Source organism: Pterocles gutturalis, unplaced genomic scaffold (assembly GCF_000699245.1).
Source record: "Pterocles gutturalis isolate BGI_N339 unplaced genomic scaffold, ASM69924v1 scaffold41390, whole genome shotgun sequence".
Classification (NCBI taxonomy): domain Eukaryota; kingdom Metazoa; phylum Chordata; class Aves; order Pterocliformes; family Pteroclidae; genus Pterocles; species Pterocles gutturalis.
Window position 1 is genome coordinate 1 of NW_010147314.1, and position 17,980 is coordinate 17,980.

General features: G+C 40.7%; 1 protein-coding gene across 1 annotated transcript; it reads left to right on the forward strand.

The window, feature by feature from the left end:
• Positions 1–651: 651 nt before the first annotated feature.
• SLC16A9 (solute carrier family 16, member 9) lies at positions 652–17,744 on the forward strand (the record flags this gene model as incomplete). The annotated part of the gene is made up of 6 exons (XM_010086007.1): positions 652–697; positions 3,833–3,892; positions 5,518–5,746; positions 13,810–13,953; positions 14,878–14,973; positions 16,836–17,744. Coding segments are annotated over exons 3-6 (1,345 nt in total), but the record flags the coding sequence as incomplete, so codon positions are not given.
• Positions 17,745–17,980: the final 236 nt, after the last annotated feature.

Genomic DNA, 17,980 nt, shown 5'->3' on the forward strand with positions numbered 1-17,980 from the left:
GGAAAGGAGCGGGCTCAGCACCTGCCGGCACCCCCGGGTGCCCGCCGGGTCCCTTGTGGTGCCATCGACCTCCACCCCTCGGTGCCCGCTGCGAGCACTCCCAGGGTGCTGGCGGCAGGGACCTCCCGGTATCCGTTGCGGAGCCTGTGGGCATCCCCTGTGGCACCCAGCGGTGGTGTGGTGGTGTGTGCTCTGTCAGCGCGGGTGGGTGCCTGGCTTAGAGGCCCCACCTACCCCGTAGTGGGGTGGTGTGGCGTGACCCCATCTCGCTATGTGCGTGGGATCGGACATCGAGGGTGACCTTCCGCCACCTCTTGGCATGTGTTGCTGCACGGATGAGCGATTCCCATCAAAACCCGTCTGGAGGTGGAAGGTGTCAATGTGTAACTCGGCCCTCTGGAACATGGGTGTGGGCTGGCCCCCGGGGTCATGGAGAGAGGGGAGCCGGGGGCTATAAGAGCCCATCCATCCCCACAGCGGAGCTGGCCAAGGGAGAGTGGATGCCAAGGGGAGCCCTCGCAGGTTGTGATGTGTGAGGCGGCACACACTGCACTGGTGATTTGCAGAGTTCTCTGGTAAATCAAGTTGGCTGGTGACTTACAGCAGCGCTGGATTACATCTGTATGGGTGCGTGCTAGTGTCCGACTTGCCGGGGGAGTTTTCCATCACCTCTGGGGCAGTGAGGCTCAGGAAAGAGGTAGGACTGGTTCTGCTGAACTGACAGATTTGTACAAAACTGGCTGGTGTATGTGCTGCCCTAATGCTTCTTTATGTGAACTTATTTTGCACAATGGAAAAACATTATTATGTCGTGGATAAGTTTTGTTCTGGTGTTTTGTTTTAAACTCCATACTTTTTCCCTTATCAGGCAGAAATGGAAGGAAATATTTATGTTGATGATCTCCTTGCATAACTTACAAAAGGGAAAGTAGAGGAGCATGAGAAACAGGTAGACCTGAGTTCTGAGAACCCAGATGGAAATACATATATTCAGTGTGAAAGAACTTGAACAAATATTTAAATGTGGGGAGCTACTGTAGTTAGAACATGAGTTAAAGTCTGATGTCGTCAAAGTCCAGATGCATCTTTTTCAGTCCATTTAGTTCATGTCGGTATGTATGCAGGTGTTTGGATACAATGAGTACTTTAAAAACAACTGTACTGTATAACTGTTGCTCTAATGCTGTTACTTGCAAGCTGAGGGTAACAGAAATTTCAGGTGATAATTGGAAGAACATTGCCTGAAAAATAAATAGAAATTTACGTGACATCTAATTCAACTTAAAATGAGGGATGTTACCATTCTGGCTCGTGCTGTCTTAATTTGTATCGGTGCCTTGCAAAACTGGAATAGCCGATTGTTAATCACATGGTGATTCTGCTGACATCGGCTTTCTTTGCAGCCATGTGCTGCTCACAGAAAGCAGCATACTTAACCAGACTCTGCTTGCACAAATAACAATCTGGAAACAATCATATTGCTACTGTCTTTCTCAAGATTCACTTTGCCACAGATTAATACAAGTTTCGGTGCTGAGTGTTAACGTTTCAGTTGTACTCATGTTCTTCCTTTAGACCAATTTTTTTTTTTTTTTTTGTGCTCCTCTGTCATCTTTAAGCCAAATTTTAAGATTTATAGAAAAAGAGCTTGATATTGTGATAAAGTTGCTTAGATAAAAGAAAATAGTTGCAGCCAGATACCTCTCTCTTGCCACAGTAAAACTGTTGTTATTCAGTTCATTCCCCAGGGTTTCTTTTTGTTGTTGTTGGTAAAGGCTTTCATCAAGTAGCTCTTTTCCTCTGATTCTTATTCACAGTGAGTACAACTCACTGAAAACCTTTTTCTGACCAAACTCCAAGTTACTGTTTCATTCTTTATGCTTCATTTCTCCATATCAGTATTTTTGAAGCAACTATCTTTCCTGGAGTCTGAAACATCATCCTTAGGTTTTGTGAACAGTAAGGTTTGTGAAATGGTTGCCACCTGAATCTTAAACCTGTGGTGGTTCATCTCTTTCCAGGCTCACACAAGTCTTCCTGGCTGGTTCCAAGAGAGAACAAAACCGTTAAGTGCTCTTTTCTGTGTGTGTTTCTGCTTCTTTATTTTTGATGATTGTGTGTACAGGCCATGTCCTTCTTCCACGTAGATAGAAATTAGTAAAAGGCACTTTGAATCCCTCCCAAGTCGATGCCCAGATTCAATACCCATGCTGGCAATGTTGGGAGTAGTGAAGGTTTAGTTCCTACTGACAGCTCTTGTCCATGCCACTAAGCTTTTATACTGCAACTTGTCATTTTCAGGAGGGAAACATTAAATAATGTAGCAACAAAAGATGTATTGATGTCCACAGTCCCAGCAGCAGTTTGGTTTGGGACATCTTTAACCATGTATCACAGCAGAGGGCTCTGGGGAACAGGCTCCTTGCACAGGGCTCTCAGCTTGTGTGTTGTCTTCTGGAGGACATAGTGCCTTCAAGGAAGTTAGAAAATACACCTTATTTTAGGTAGTAGGCACATAGTGGTGTGAGGTGGAGGAGCAACCTGCAAGAGAGGGAAGGAAAAGCCAGGTCATGCTGGCTCTTAGAAACAAACTTTGGGACTTTTCAGATCTGTTTTCACTTTGATGATTTCTGAGGGGAAAAATGACAGTGGTTTTCACATTTTGCTTGACAATTGCAGGCTGTAAATGTCTTGAAGTGTTTAGAGGCGTTTTTGCTACCTAAAAACCTGGTATTTAGCTGAAAGGTGCAAAAGAGATCTGTGGTGCAAAATAGGAGGCATAAGGATGTAGGAGGTCAGCTCTTTTGCTGCCATAAAAGACAAGAAAGCTGTGCAGACTTCCAGCAGATGAGGAACTGATCCAGAGTTTTTTTAGTATTTTTATGAGAAAAGACTACGTGACCTAAGACTACGAAAACTTTTTTCCGCTCCTGCCCTGCCCTCCCTTCCTCCCCATCAAATGTTTAGAATAGCAGAACTGAACTCACAGTTGTCTCTGTGCCAAATCTTAGGGCGTCAATGTAGGGGAAATCAACGTAACAGCTAAAATGTGTTTGTTTTCTGAAGATTACTTTTTCAACAAATATGAGTTGGGATTATTCACTGTCTATTTCCATTATTTTAGTGGTTTTCTGAAAACTTCCTTGCTTTGTCTCAGTGGTAGTGTCTTTTCTTGAAGCTGTTACTGATTTCCACCATTTTTACTCCCATCATGGACAAAACAAGGCAAGTAATATGTATTTAAGGCACAGAGAGACGCATATGTCAGCTCTTTTAGTGACTGCATACCAATCATTTAAATATTTTGTGTAGAAATGTGGGGATCCCCTTTTGTATAAAGGTTATTGTAGGAAAGTACCTTTAAGCAGCTTTTTAATGCTTTGATACCTTTCGGTATGGTATGGTTTCTGTCTATCCCAGCTGTCACCCTTGCATCTGATGTAATCAAGGGACACTTAGCAGACATTTGAGGAAATAAATCAGAGCTTACATTTATAACTTAAACATATAACTTTGTAAAATTTGTAACTGGAAATACTGTATTTTGAAGGACTGTCAGTATGTTAAAATTGTAAACCACTCCTAAAGGACCTAGAACGTCCAAGTTTATTTTATATTAGTAGACAATGTTTTGGAGCTCAAAGCTGCTGTCAACTGCTAATTAACTGAGGGGGGATGAGTATTCCTCCACTAAGACAACTTGATTACTTCTGAAGTTCCTCTGAAAAGACGTCAGAAGAAATCTAATGTGAAGACACCAGTTTTTCAGAGTTGTATTCGCTATTGCAGTGATATGTCAACTGAAAACTTGCTCTGCTGCTCTTTTTTGCAGGTGGAGTCGCCACGTGAAGGTACCTTTGTAGGGAGCTGAAGGACTTTTGTGTCATCATCTGTAAGTATCTACCCTCAAAATAACATTTAATTGTGTCTTTAAACTAGAGCTGCTGCTTTTCGTATCTCTATAGTAATTATTCCTTAAAATGTTATATTGCAGTTTTTTGCAAGTTTTTCAACACTAATTCTTAAAAATTGCCCTATCAATGAGCACAGGGAGCTTGAGTGGAAGTTCTGTTGTAGTCGTCTACTTGATGACACTATTGCTTTCATAAAGCAGTAACTGTTTTCCTTTCACTGAAAAGTTGAACTACTCCATCTCCTCTGGGTTGTAAGCCAAGCAGGCAGTGAGATGCATTTATTTTTCTGCTTTGCCTCTTGGGGTCTCCAAGAACAGAACTGTTACTACAGCACTCTTAGTGCATAAACTAGAGTGTGAAGATGGTCCTTGAGAATATTTCATGAAGAAAATGGGGTAAGATTTTATCTGTTTCTGTCTTACAGGGTAAAGGAAATAAAATTGTTGAGAATCACACGTCTGATTAGTGACAGAGCCAGGAACAGAACGTGGGTTTTGCGATCATCAGTTCGGCGGATTGCTCCCTGTAGAGAGGAAGGCAGATTAGTTCTGTGCACAGGGACTCGTATATCATTGGAATCGTCTGAACTCCAAAGCAGTTTAGCCTGGAAACTTCTAAATTCTTTGCTAGATGTTAAAAGCATCAGTCCCTATATTCACAAACTAGTCTTGAGAGTGTGTGAGGACAGTCAGTTATTTAAAGCCGTAGATGCATAGGTTGTGGATCTTGTCATGCAAAGGCATAAGATGGTATTTAGGGAGTCCAAGAAGTGATTGCCAGTGTGGGGAAGGGCAACCTGTAGAGAGAACAGACACTATGACATGTTATAGGAGATTTTTGTTTGAAAGTTTAATACTGTCATGTCTTGGCATATAAGCCAACACCTGTGTACAGTTTCAGAACTCACTTCACTTACTAATATGTACAAAGTCATTTTTGGATGCATCACTGCTCTACACATCACCTTGTTGAGAGAGCAGAGTACTGAACTGCTACTATTTCCAGAATGTCAGTCTTCCTCTTGGCCTGCCCCTCCCACAGTACGCTATCTGGTGGCAAACACCTTGCTAAACCGCAAGGTGCTATGCTGAGACTTCAACTAAATGGAGATTAAATTTTTTTTTTTTGACCTTGAGCTAATATTTTTATACTCGTGAAATTTTAAAAATCCTGTATTTTTGGGGGGGATTAGCTTTTCTTGTCCTTCAGGCTTATATGCTTCACTCAGGATATCTGAGGGCCTAGCAGCTGGTGGCCATGTGGATTTCTCATTGAGTTGTGGCAGATATTAATGCCTGAGGTCTTTGCAAAGCCTGTTTAGCACTCAGAAAATGAAATGTTCCCCCTTTCTGTAATACAGCGCTGATGCATGTATGACTTACTAACGCTTTGTGTACTGTCCCTGTGTTATGCAGAAGAGGTAGTGGTACCAAATGGTAACTAGATTTCATTGCCTGTGTGTTGTGTTGCATATATTTCTCGAAGGATGGTTGAAATAAGCCTCTGTTTGAATGTGTACTGCTCTGTACAGCTCACTTGCATTAGCAAACCTAGGCCAGTCACATTTCTAATGCTCTGTTCTGTTTGTTTTTTGTTTACACAGGTTCTGCCTGTACGCCTGCAGTCATCTGGCAAGATGGTATTTCAGAAACCACCAGATGGAGGCTGGGGCTGGGTCATTGTTGTCGTTTCCTTCTTTACTCAGTTCTTGTGTTACGGATCACCGCTGGCGGTGGGAGTCTTGTACGTAGAATGGCTGGATGCTTTTGGAGAAGGGAAAGGCAAGACTGCTTGGGTTGGATCACTAGCAAATGGAATTGGATTGCTTGCCAGTAAGTGTAGATGCAGTATCTATCTTAAATGGAAACATTTCTTTCTAATAGATGCTTTAATCTTTGTGTGCTTTTGAAATTTGATTAGAGACAGCTTAAAATGATAGAATTAGGATGCTGCATTTTTGTTTTAGGCCAAGATGGGTAAGAAGATTACATTTATAATTCCACTATACATAAACCAAAACAATATAATGGTAAAAGAGCAAAAAATACTACCCCAAGAAATAAACTAGAGAAACCAAACTCTGTCTGGAAAACTGAATGGTAGTTTTATTGATGGGATTAATTTTTTTTTAATAAGGCTTTAAGACTAACATTTGCATTAGTATCTTTGAAATCAGAGCAAACTGTTTGTCTGAAATGGTTCAAGTGCTTTAAGAAAAAATAAATCAATCAATAAACCAGCTACTCGTTTTTCAGCTCTAGAAGTAAACCCACCAGTTAGGATGGGTGAGGGCTCTTTTCCACTGTTTGTTTGAGAAAAAACTCTCTTTGAAGCCTAGAATATGGATAACAGTGGCATTAAATAAAACTACTTTACTGGAAGCTTTTCTTTAGTAAGACATTGTCACTTGGAGAGTAACAGCAGGGTTTTAGGGAAATAAAACATCACTTTGAAAGTCCATAGGTCCATTTGTTGTTGTTGTTGTTTTAATATCAAGCATGGGTATTGTACGGGGTAATATCACTTAACTTCTGCTTTTCAAAGATTCACCATGGGAACTATTATATTTTTGCTGAATGAAAAAGTTGCCTGTCAGCAGAGAAATTGCTATAAGCAAAAGCAAATACACAGCTTAATGGACAAAATGAAGCTCAGGATTCTGCGGAAATCTCTCATTAAAGGAGAGTTGACATTCAAATAGTGTTACAGAAAGGAATAAAGACCACTGCTTTGTATGATGCTGTAACTGGCCAAATACTGGTGTCAGACTTGTGTTGGGGTTTTATATCACCAGGCAGAACAGCAATGGGCAAAGGCAGGTGGATCATTAACCACAAGAAGACTACGTTAATCCCAGGGTGTTAGTGTGCAAAGGACTGTAGACTGCCCTTCAACATACCTTTTTATTTTCCCGTTTTAAGGGCATCAACTCCTATTACTAATGGATCAAGACCTAAACTTGGGAGCAAGAATGAAGGAGGGGGGGGGGGGGGGGGGGGAAGGCTAAACAAGACAGTTACTGAAGAAAAGCTAGGCAAAAGGGGATTGTAAGAGAAGGGGTGAAGAAAAACCCTCTCCCTGGAGACCAGAAGTCTCTGGATCACTCCTCTGACAAGAGCCTCTGCCCCATTTCTCTGATGTCAACATCATGCTAGTTTCCAGAGTTCTTAGTTCCTTCTGTCTTGCCACTGTGAGCAAATAGTCAGTAGTGTGCTTTATAGCAAATAGAAACTTCTGTGACTGGATAATACAACTAAAAGGTACTATTGTAATTGATTTTGGTGTGGAATGATAAAATTACTTGTAATTTTGACAGGTTAGGAGGAACATAAAAGCCAGTGTACTTTTATTCTTTCAGTTTGGCAGTTGGAAGATTAATATTCCTATTTTTAATACCTTCAAAGACAAGTACAGTGAGGGCCTTTTAATTGCGTTGATGTTGTCAGAGTTGACTGAAAACAAAATTATATTCACTGCATTAGCTAGGATTTGACCTTAATGATAACTCTACTTAAAGTAAACTTGTTGGAGGAACACTGTATCATAACTTCTACCTAAAGCTAGAATGCTCTTGACAAGTTGCAATTTTTCATGAAGTTTTCATAGCAGCCCTTTTTCAGACCTAGTCACTAGTGTAGAGAATGTAAATGTTTTCAGTGCAAAACCACTGATATAATGCCTTGCCAAATTAGGCCTTTTTCATGAATATAGGAAAAGAGAACTTGCTTCTGTTCTGATTTCTGCTAGTACAGGTTCCAGTATTATAGGTCAGGTGGGGCCATTGTGTGTTCTAGCCTATGTGGGGCCATTGTGTGTTCTAGCCTATGTTAAGTAGGTGATCAGGCCAATTGCATTTTTCTGAATTAACAGATGTTCATGTATGTGAAAAGATATTATCTGTAACTTAACAATGTCCCCAGGCAAGCTGATTTTCAGCAGCAATATTGCACCTGGGTGTGCTAGTAACAGGACAGCTTTAACCCAAAGCCTTTTGGTAGTCCCCTTACCTTTTACTGTTCCTAGCTTGACTCTTCTAGTATTGTTTGTTCTTTCTGTTCTCCTCCTTTAATTTTGGTTTCCAGTCTCTGATCTAGTTATCCAGAGACATATTTTCAAGTATTGGTAGTCTTAAAGCAATCCGTGTTGCATGTAGAAAATATTGTAATTCTCATTTGATTAAGAGTATGTGTGTTTAGAGCATTCTCTGGCTCATAACTTGTCTCAGTAGTTAATTCCCTCCTTAGAAGTATGTAATCTTATGATACAAGTTGCTTAGTTTTACTTTTCAACTGATGAATAATGCTATCTTTAAGTGGTGTATTTTGAAGTGTCCCTGAATTAGTGTGGTGTATGTCTAGAGACTGCAATCAAATTACTTCTGAATTTTCTTTTAAGCCTGTAGCTTGATATAGTCTTCTTGCCGTTGATACAAGAGACTTCAGCTCTTTGCATTAAGGCTCTGCTGAAGACCCATTAACAGTCTTCTGTGAGCCCTCTCCAACTTAACGTCACCTTTCTGAAGCTGTAGATGCCAGACTGGAAAAAGAATTGCAGTTATAATGTATTTGCAGCTACATACAGGAAATAAGTTAGAGTCTGTTTTCTTAAGGAAGACTTCTCTCGTTGGTAGCACTGGGAATCACATTAGCTAGCTTCTGTGACAGTGGAAGGTAGGCCCAGTGACTTTGCTATATTAGTACTGGAATTTCACCAAAAAGAAGAAAATGTCCTCCTGTGTATGCCAGCTGGCATAGGAAAAAGTTCTGTGTGTCTTCTCCCCTTCCCTCTGTACATGTAGTCTTAAACATTTTTCGAAGTAGCTGAAGATGGTGAGTCCTTTCACATTTGCTGTGTTGGTATCCTTTCTACAGTGTTTACTTCTGACTTGTGTGAGAGCTAAACTTAGACTTGAGACATAGAAACCCAGTACAGCACCTTGTTTATTGAGATGGATTTCCTAGGCACCTGGTGTTCAATTTCTGTCCTCTTGCTCGCAGCACAGGCAGCATTGCTGAGGCCAGTGATCAACCCTGAGCTGGGCTGTTAGCTCATCAGCTGGGAAAGGGAACGGGACAGCGACCTGGTTGATCTCATCCCTTGCAGAATGACTTGCGTCATAACTTTCTGTGACGGGCCCTTACAGTGTATAGGAAGAAGTGTGCCTAAAACAGTGAAAGAAAAGCATCAGTATTACTGTACCGGGCAGTGGTGAGACCTCCTTTACAATGTGAGGTGTCATAACACTGGGCAGATGTGGCATGTGGCTCCATGGATGATGCAGGTCTTGTTGCATAGGAAGAAATTGAAAGAGCTTAGCATACTACTACTTCTAAAACAGGCCAGAGGAGGATATTTATTGTGTTGTTGAAGATCATGTGTTTCTCCTGCACCAAGTGTGTTCTTAATTTTACATCCATTTGGAGCCTGAAATTAAATTTGATCCATGTTACACTTGTTAAAAGTGAAACAAAGACCTTGGCGCCTGTAATGGGCATCACAGCTGTTTGTAGTAAGAGTTGACTTCACAGTATTTGGCACAGCAGGATACACAAGCAGTGTCTCCCCTTCCCACTGCCCGTTACTGGAGAAAGAACAAAGGGAAGATTCTCCCTTGCAAGGCATGTCTTGATAAATTAATGGTGTGTTTCTGCTGGTCTGAGGCATTCAGTGTTAAATGTTTAAAAAGCTTAATTTTGTATTTTCAAGCAGTCATTTTACAACTCTAAGAAAACATTTGCAGCATCTACATATTTTTGAACAAAAACCTCACACATAGAAAGCCCCCACTGTAGACTGTGGAAGCCATGTATAGTTTGTGTGGGGGGGAGAAGGTGTCCGAAAGATTCCTCTGAAGAGGATCACTGTTCATTTAATAACTTTTGTCAGAAAGGAGCAGTCATTTCAATCAGTTGGGAATGGGTTGCTGTCTAGTGTAAAAAGGCTTTTTCTGATCTGTATTCTTATGCAAAGTACAAACATTTGGAGAATATTATATTTATTGCAGTCATGTTTTAGCAACACATTTTATATGCGAAAACAGTTCTTGTGTTCTGTCCTGTGGATTTTATGTACAATCCATGAGCGTTGCTTCCACTCTACAGTTTCAACAGGCTCGGACAGATACCGACAAGTCAGATTAATGCATGTGATAAGAAAAAGAACTCGGTTGTCCAGTAGGGTTTGTTTAGCAAAAGGTTTTGTGTGCATGTGTAAGGTGAAGGGGGGAGGACCCTCGAGATGAGCAAGTGGAGGAAGAGAGTGTTAGTCTGCAGTTTTTTTCTCTTTGTGTGAGAAGATTGAGGAAGAGAGCGTTAGTTCTTGATGTCCGTTAAACAAAACGACTCTGTACTTGTCAGGGAGTCAGAAGATCACAGTGTGAGCTTTAGATGGCTTCTTTTCACATTTCGGGAAGGACTTGCTCTCACATCCGGGTCTCACTGAGGATAAAGTCTTCCATTAAAAAAAATCTTAATGAAAATATCAATGTACAAATGATCCCTCCTAGGAGTTCTTCCTCTTTGATCTCTCTGCATGAAGATCTACTGTGACAGCCCGTCTTCCTTCTGCTGCTTCTTCCCATTTTGTCTAGGGATCTTCTTGACTGCTCCCCTGCAGAGCCTGATAATTGTATTACTGTCTGCTGAGCCTTGGCAGATCACGTGCAGAAGAGCAGTGGCTGTCCCTGTGCTGGCTTCTAAGTCTTTCTTTCTAGAATTAGCCATCATTCTTATAAACTGGGCTGGTATCTTTTTTTTGGATAGAGTTTGATCTAGTTTTAAGATACATCATTTGGAAGGAAAAAAGCCCCAGGGTTTTTATTTGTAAAAGAGGTAAATATTTATCAACGTCTTCAAATATTATTCTAATACCAGTGCTAACCCTTGCTTGGCAAACTGAACACAATGCTGTCTTAAAAGCTATTTTCCATGCTTACTGTTGAGGATTGCCAGTGGGATTTTATTTTTATGTTGTTGATATTACAGTGAGAAATACATTATCAGTGGAAGGATCTTTCTGAAAGAGAGTCAGCTGATGAAAGCACTTATGTTTCCTGAAGACCTGTTTCCTGTGCAGCTGTATGTAGACTCCTACATTCCTCAGAATGTCCACTTTGAACAAAATCCACAGGGCAGGAGTTCACAGAGCAAGTCTCAGTCCCACCCTGGGCAAGTTGGATGTTTGATTAGAGTTACCATTGTGCTTGAATGACTTGTAGAGAATAACATATTTGTGTGCAGTGAACTCCTGTGCAAATACCATGATAATAACCAAAGGTACTGTGCCTGGTGGGAAAAAAATATGCCAGCACCTTGGAAACAGAGAAAGAAAAGGAATGCAAGGAGGCAGGGAAGAGAACAAAGATGCTGGCTGTCATGGGAATTTTCTTTTCTGGCTTTTATTTTCTAGCAGTACGGTGAGGGGAGTGTGAAGGTAGAGCCTACTGTGAAGGGGAAGATGGAGCTGTTTTTCTTCTCACCCCAGAGACCAGTAATAACTATTTTAATAGTTATACTGGCACTCCCTCTTATAAGCAGGCCTATTTGCTGAGCTGCCAGATCTCTTGCTGTGTGAGATGACATGTTAATACTGAGCTTATTGGAGCAGGTTCTTTAGTTTTGTGCAGGTTGTTTTCCATGTCAGAGCAAAAAGATCTCTTTGTACTTTCTGTTTGCCTTTGGGATTATTTATTTTAAATAGGAAAAGCTGGAAGAGCATCTCCTTGAACCCTGTCAGAGATGCTTTTGGTGGTGTTCCAGAGGAGAGCATCCTTGTCAGATTATGAAGATATATTTTTCAGCTCTGTGTCTCCCTTGTTCTAGCTTGGGGTCAGAGGGTCCCCAGCTTCACCTTGGATCCTCTAGTATCGATCGGTACAGTCTGTACCAGTACCACCACCCCAGGCTGGACAGTGACCTTCTGAAAGTAGCTGTGTCAAAATATAGAGAGCAGGTGGAAGGGAAATACTGTTTGTTTTAGCAGAAATAAATAATAGAAAAAGTGCAAATTCCTCTGCTTAATTGAATTATGTTATCACTAATGTTCTTTTACTGTAGAAGAATTTATATAATACAAATTCAATCCTTCGTTTATTTTTTAATCCTGTGGTTTTAGGAAACATACCAATCTTAATTTGCCAGTTTAATAATTAATTGTCAGAATCAGCAGCAATCTAACACTCAGCTTTTGTTCTCGGCAAGTTACTCTGCCCAAGTTATTCTGGCCGTCTTTCATTCCCTCAGCATGCTGACTCTTGAGAAGCAGCAAGCACTTACACCTTACTTTTTTATCGTTTCCGAAATCCGAATAAACCCTACTCCCCCAGATGATTTTTCTTAATTCTTCTTTAATTCTGACTCTTTGCCTCCGTAAGCCCCAATTCAGCCTCGCTTCCCTTTATGTTCCCTAGGCAGATCACTCTTGTGTAGAGTAAAAGTTCTTTCCTTTCAGGATCATTTTGCCTGCTAGCGAATCTGTGCTCCTGTCTGCCAGAACTGCTTGTCCTGTGGCCGATAACCACACGAAAACCTTGCCTACATTCCCAGCTGCTAGCTCCTGTCTGCAAACCTAGGCAAGCACCATCCTCAGCTCCAACTGTTCTTCACCTCATATCACCTCTCTGGGCTTACCTCCCATCTGCCAGGAATCTCAGTTATGTGTGAGTCAGGGAGGACCAACCTTAAAGAGTGGCAGACTCCACATTTACTGCTTTTGCAGATTGCATCGACCATGGCCTGTCTTTGTATTGCTGTGAATGAGATACGAAGGTGGTGAGGGGTTTTTTGTTGTTGTTGTTTTTTAAAAAATGTCATTCATCTGTGTATCTAACTTTTAATCTCAGAGTTGATGAGTTTAGGATGTTGGGGCTAATATATAAGCCTATGCATGAATGTTCAGACTGCAAGGTTTCAGATGAGAGATTGTCTTTTGCAAGCCAAGTCCCTTGCTGGTCGCTTATTTATGCAGGGCACCAAGCTTGCACGGTACTTCAGACTGAAAGGTGTATTCCAGGTCACAGAACTGAAAATAAGTGCTTGTTCTACAGCTTTTGCGAAGGGAGAACTGGCTGAGTGGAGGCAGAGTGCAAATGTTGCCTGAACTTTGCTCTTGTTTTGAAGAACTAACCAACCAAGAAATACTGGGGGGAAAAAAGGAGGTAAAGAGAGGGAGAAACCTTTTCCAAACTTCATGAATGTTGCTCTGGACATTCTGAATAAATGGCTTTTATTTTCCATAGTTTTACAGAGGAAACCAAGATAGGTAGTTATTTTGTAAAATACTGACTAGCAGGTATTTATTTCCCTAGAAAAACAGGGAAGAGTAGTGTTTGTATTTATCTGGTATATCAGCAGATATTTCCTCTATGTAAGCACCAGGTGGCATTCTTACCATGATTATGTCTGAAGTTACTATTTTCTATTTCAGTTTTATAAATCTTATTTTATATTATGATGAATACAGTCTTTCTGAAACACAGTTTTTGGGCTCTGTCAAAAAATACCTGCTTGGTTAAAGCCTGTCTGATGGTCTAACTTGTTTTGGTACCTGAAGCTGAAGATTCTTTTCAGAACCTTTGTACAAGTCCTTAGGTGTATAGTAACAGTGTTATAGTTTGGTATGTATGTATCATGTTATGTTTACAGAATGTTTTACTGATACCATTTCATGGTTTTGACGTCAGTTTCTCCTTGAGCAAAAATCTTGCAAGCTTCATCTCGTATGTTTTTATAACAGACTCTTTTAAAGAAACCTGTAAAAATTAGTACTCTGAATTGTTGTTTCAAATAATCATATATTTAAATAATTATCATAAAAACATTTTCATAGACTGATATTTTTTAGAAGTTCTTGCTGGTGCTGGTATTTACTAGGAATGTTTTTCCTGCTTTTCCTCTAGGTCCTGTCTGCAGTATATGCGTATCATCTTTTGGAGCAAGACCAGTAGCAATTTTCAGTGGCTTTATGGTGGCTGGGGGCCTCATGATGAGCAGTTTTGCACCTAACATATACTTTCTATATATTTCATATGGGATTGTTGTTGGTAAGAAACACTTGCCCTTCATATGGAGGCTTAATTTTTATTATTTTGAGTCTTGGTTTATGAACCTGAAACAGGAAACTGATTCACAGAGGCAGTGGTAATCTGGGACTTGATTTATCAAGGAATACTTTACTTTGGGGTGGGCAGGGGTGTCACACAGGCAGGCTGTTACCATGTAGTGAAAGATAAAGGCAATGCATATATTCATCAGGGTTTGAAAACAGTTTGTCCTCTGTTGACACGATTGTTAGAGATGGAGAAGCTGAGGTTTTACATGAAGGGTGGAATCAAGAAGGTCTTCTGCAGGTGTGAAGTGCCAATCTTAACATCTCTTCTAGAATTTTGTCATGTACTCATTCTAATTTCATAAATTAGAGATCATTAGAGAGCCATGTTTTTCTCTGAATAACTGGATTGCACCTGAACTGCTGTGCTAGAGGCATGAAAGTGCTGTTCTCCGAGCAGGTGGTGACCTGCCCCCGTGTGCTGCAGAGGGCTGCTGTGGGTGGTTTATTAGATTAACGGTGTCGGGAATCCAGGCACCTCGCTGTCCCGCAGGGACCCAGCAGTATGCTGGCTTGGGCGCAGTGCCACATGGATGCAGCCCTGCTGTTTTTGGGGCCAGCCTCTGGACTGACAGCTATGTAACCCTCCCACATGGCACAGAGCCTGAGCTGGTAAACTCCTCAAACCCAGCCTGCTTCACGCAGGTTCTGCAGCCAGGGATGGTCAGGGGAGGGGGAGGTGAGACAGCGCAGGCAGCCTAATGGCCCTGTCAGTACGGGGCTGGTGTGGCTGGTGCTGAGCCAGAGTTAAAAGGTACCTCTGTGCCCAGGGTACACTACTGTATTATTTGGGGAATAAAAAGGGGCACTCATTTCCCAGATTATATTGCACACTTTATTTCTAACTCTCTTTCTTAAGGGCTTGGATGTGGCCTTTTGTATACCGCAACGGTTACCATCACTTGCCACTATTTTGACAAACGCAGAGGCCTTGCACTTGGTCTGATTTCAACAGGTATGGCTTTTAATTGTCATTCTCTCTAACTTTTTAACTCTGATACAGAGGCCTTTACCCTGGCAATAAAAACCAGGAGATTATATTTTTCTCAGTTACTTCCAGAAGTAATTCTTAAGTCAAAACACCAGTAGCAATGAACAGGTAAAATCAGGCTTCAGATAAAACAGTAACTACATTTGCAGGTGTATGGTATGGGTTATCCGTATAGATGAGAAAAGGATATTCCCTAAAATGAAAGCAGACTCATGAGTAACTTGGGCTGTATACCGTGGGTAATAGGAGGGGAAACTTTCTGTAGAGCTGTCTTCTCCCTCTTATTTCTTACACAAGATCAGAGATGAGAAAGAGATTGGAGATGCAGGATATAAATGCTGGATCACCATAACCTCACATTAGCTGTATTGGGCTTACACTTTTAAGCCCTCACATTGGGCTTACATTTTTAATATTACATTTTTAATATTTTTTCCTTTCAAATCTAAAAGGAGACTAAATTCTGAAGTCTTCCAAAAGCTCATCCCAGCTTTTTGTCCATCTATGTTAAAGGGATCCTGGAAGAATGAACCCCTGATAATACAAGGAAAATTATTTGAAGGATTCTGAGCAGTCTTTCTTATCCTCTCTCTGGGTCTTAAGGTTGTGTGATGTTGTCCTTTACACTTGAGGAATTAATGGACCAAGTAGGAGCTGCTAAAGAAGGCTGTTGTCCCATGCCTTGCATTCTGTGATGTATGGAGTCTCTCCTCTGGTCTGTTTTCTCAAGTAGCTCTTAGTGGGAAGAGGCCTGATCAGTACAGTTGGTGTTATGAGATATTAATGCCAGATCCACCCCAGTGGAATAAAGGGGAACTTCTGCAGAAGTGTTCCTTGGAATCATTTTCAGTGGCTTTTGCTGGGATTTGAGGTAGTTTGCATTCAGGCCTGATCTTATTGAGCTCGTGTTCATTTTAGCACCTGGAAGACAAAACAAGTCTGAATTTTATGATTTTTTTTTCCCCTGTGTTTGGCACTGAGGTATATAAATGGTATATATGGTATATATAACCTAGAGACAGTCTTCAGTAATAAATTTGAGTTTAATGTTTGTCTTTAAATTGACTTGAAAAACCAGTGCTCTGTACTTGTGAGTGGACATCCATTGTCGTGGACATCCATTGATGACAATGGATCTATGCTCACTTCAACTGAGAGCTTTTTCCTTAAATTGGTGGGATTGCATAAAATGCTTGTGTTCATAGTAATTCTTTACTCTTCAGTGTTTTCTTCTGAATAGCCAAGTTTCTTAAATGCATGTTTGTCCCTGCAGAGCTTGAGAAATACCTTTAGAGTAAACTCGCATCGTGTGAACCTCCATCCTTAAACACCAAGCAGTCAAGGGCTGTTTCTAGGAGGGCTCTTGGCAAACCCCTGGCCTGTTCCTGCCTTAGAGGAGGAAGGTGTCAGTGAGGAGAAGAAAGGGGAAAATGTTGGAGTGTGAAATTCTAATTGTGCTAACTCAGAATGGTACCTGAAGGGACACATGTATGTGAGTGCATGGCAGAAGGATGGCTTAATAGTTCTTTGATGTTTTTTGTCAGATATAGTATTGATCCTGTTTGTTTCTAAAGTGTCCACTAGTGTTAATTGTCATAAATAGTTCAGATATTTTGAAAGGGTTTTTATTTAGTGGATACTCAATAAAGAAACTGTAACTTCAAGAGATGATAACTTACCAGTTCATTAGACTGGGGAGAGAGGAGCACAAATGACTTACCATTCCTGTGACAGTGTATTTGTAGCTGCTGAAATGTAGAGGTTTGTTAGTGTTGAAAAATGTTCTCAGCTCTTCAGTTTAAACTAATCTTATTTTCCTTTTATAGGCTCAAGCGTTGGACTCTTTATATATGCAGCATTGCAAAGAGAGCTTATTGATCTATATGGACTGGATGGTTGTTTGCTAATAGTTGGAGCACTGTCTCTAAATATATTAGCATGTGGCAGCCTAATGAGACCATTGGAGTCATCTGATTCCCTTCCACCAGAAAAAACATGTGTAGACAAAGTCCCAGATCAATATTTTGTTTACCATGAAAAAGGAAAGACTATTGAAGAAAATATAAGCATCCTTGAGAAGGGCTACGCTGATGAAAAAGGTGTGAACAATATGCCTGATTACAAACAGGATAGCTTTTTGAATAAGAATGTATTAAACTCAATAAACATAAATGAGAAAGACACTTATAAAAAGATAGTTGTAGAGCAGACAAACTTCTGCAAGCAACTTGCCAAAAGGAAGTGGCAGCTCTATTTGAACTACTGGGAGGAAACCGTGGTTCTTTTTAAGAACAAAGTGTTTTCAGCTCTCTTTGTTGCCATCTTGCTCTTTGATATTGGTGGATTTCCTCCTTTTCTGCTCATGGAAGATGTGGCAAGAAGTGCAAACGTTAATGAAGATGACTATCGTGTGCCCCTTATTTCCATTATAGGCATTATGACTGCTGTTGGCAAACTTATTTTAGGAATACTGGCAGATTTTAAGTGGGTTAACACTTTATATCTATACGTAATTACCTTACTAATGATGGGAGTGGCCTTGTTTGCAATTCCATTTGCCAAAAGTTACCTTACATTAGCGATGCTTTCTGGGATTTTGGGTTTTCTGACTGGGAACTGGTCAATTTTTCCATATGTAACAACAAAGACTGTGGGAATTGAGAAACTGACTCACGCCTATGGGATATTGATGTTCTTTGCTGGACTTGGAAATAGCCTCGGACCGCCAATTATAGGTAAGATCAAGGTAGATAGTGTAAAATGAACATGAGCTTGTCAGGACCAGACAGAGTTAACTTGCATATGGCTAGTTCTAGTTGGTCCTAATAACAATGGAAAGATTAAATCAAAATCTTCAACAAAAGTTAAAGCCTGTTTTGCTCGAGCTGGCCAAGCTGATTGCGTTCTGGTTTTGCCTTTGATGAAAATCTTCATTTCATGTCTAAGTGGTCAAACTGCGTTTTAGATTTGG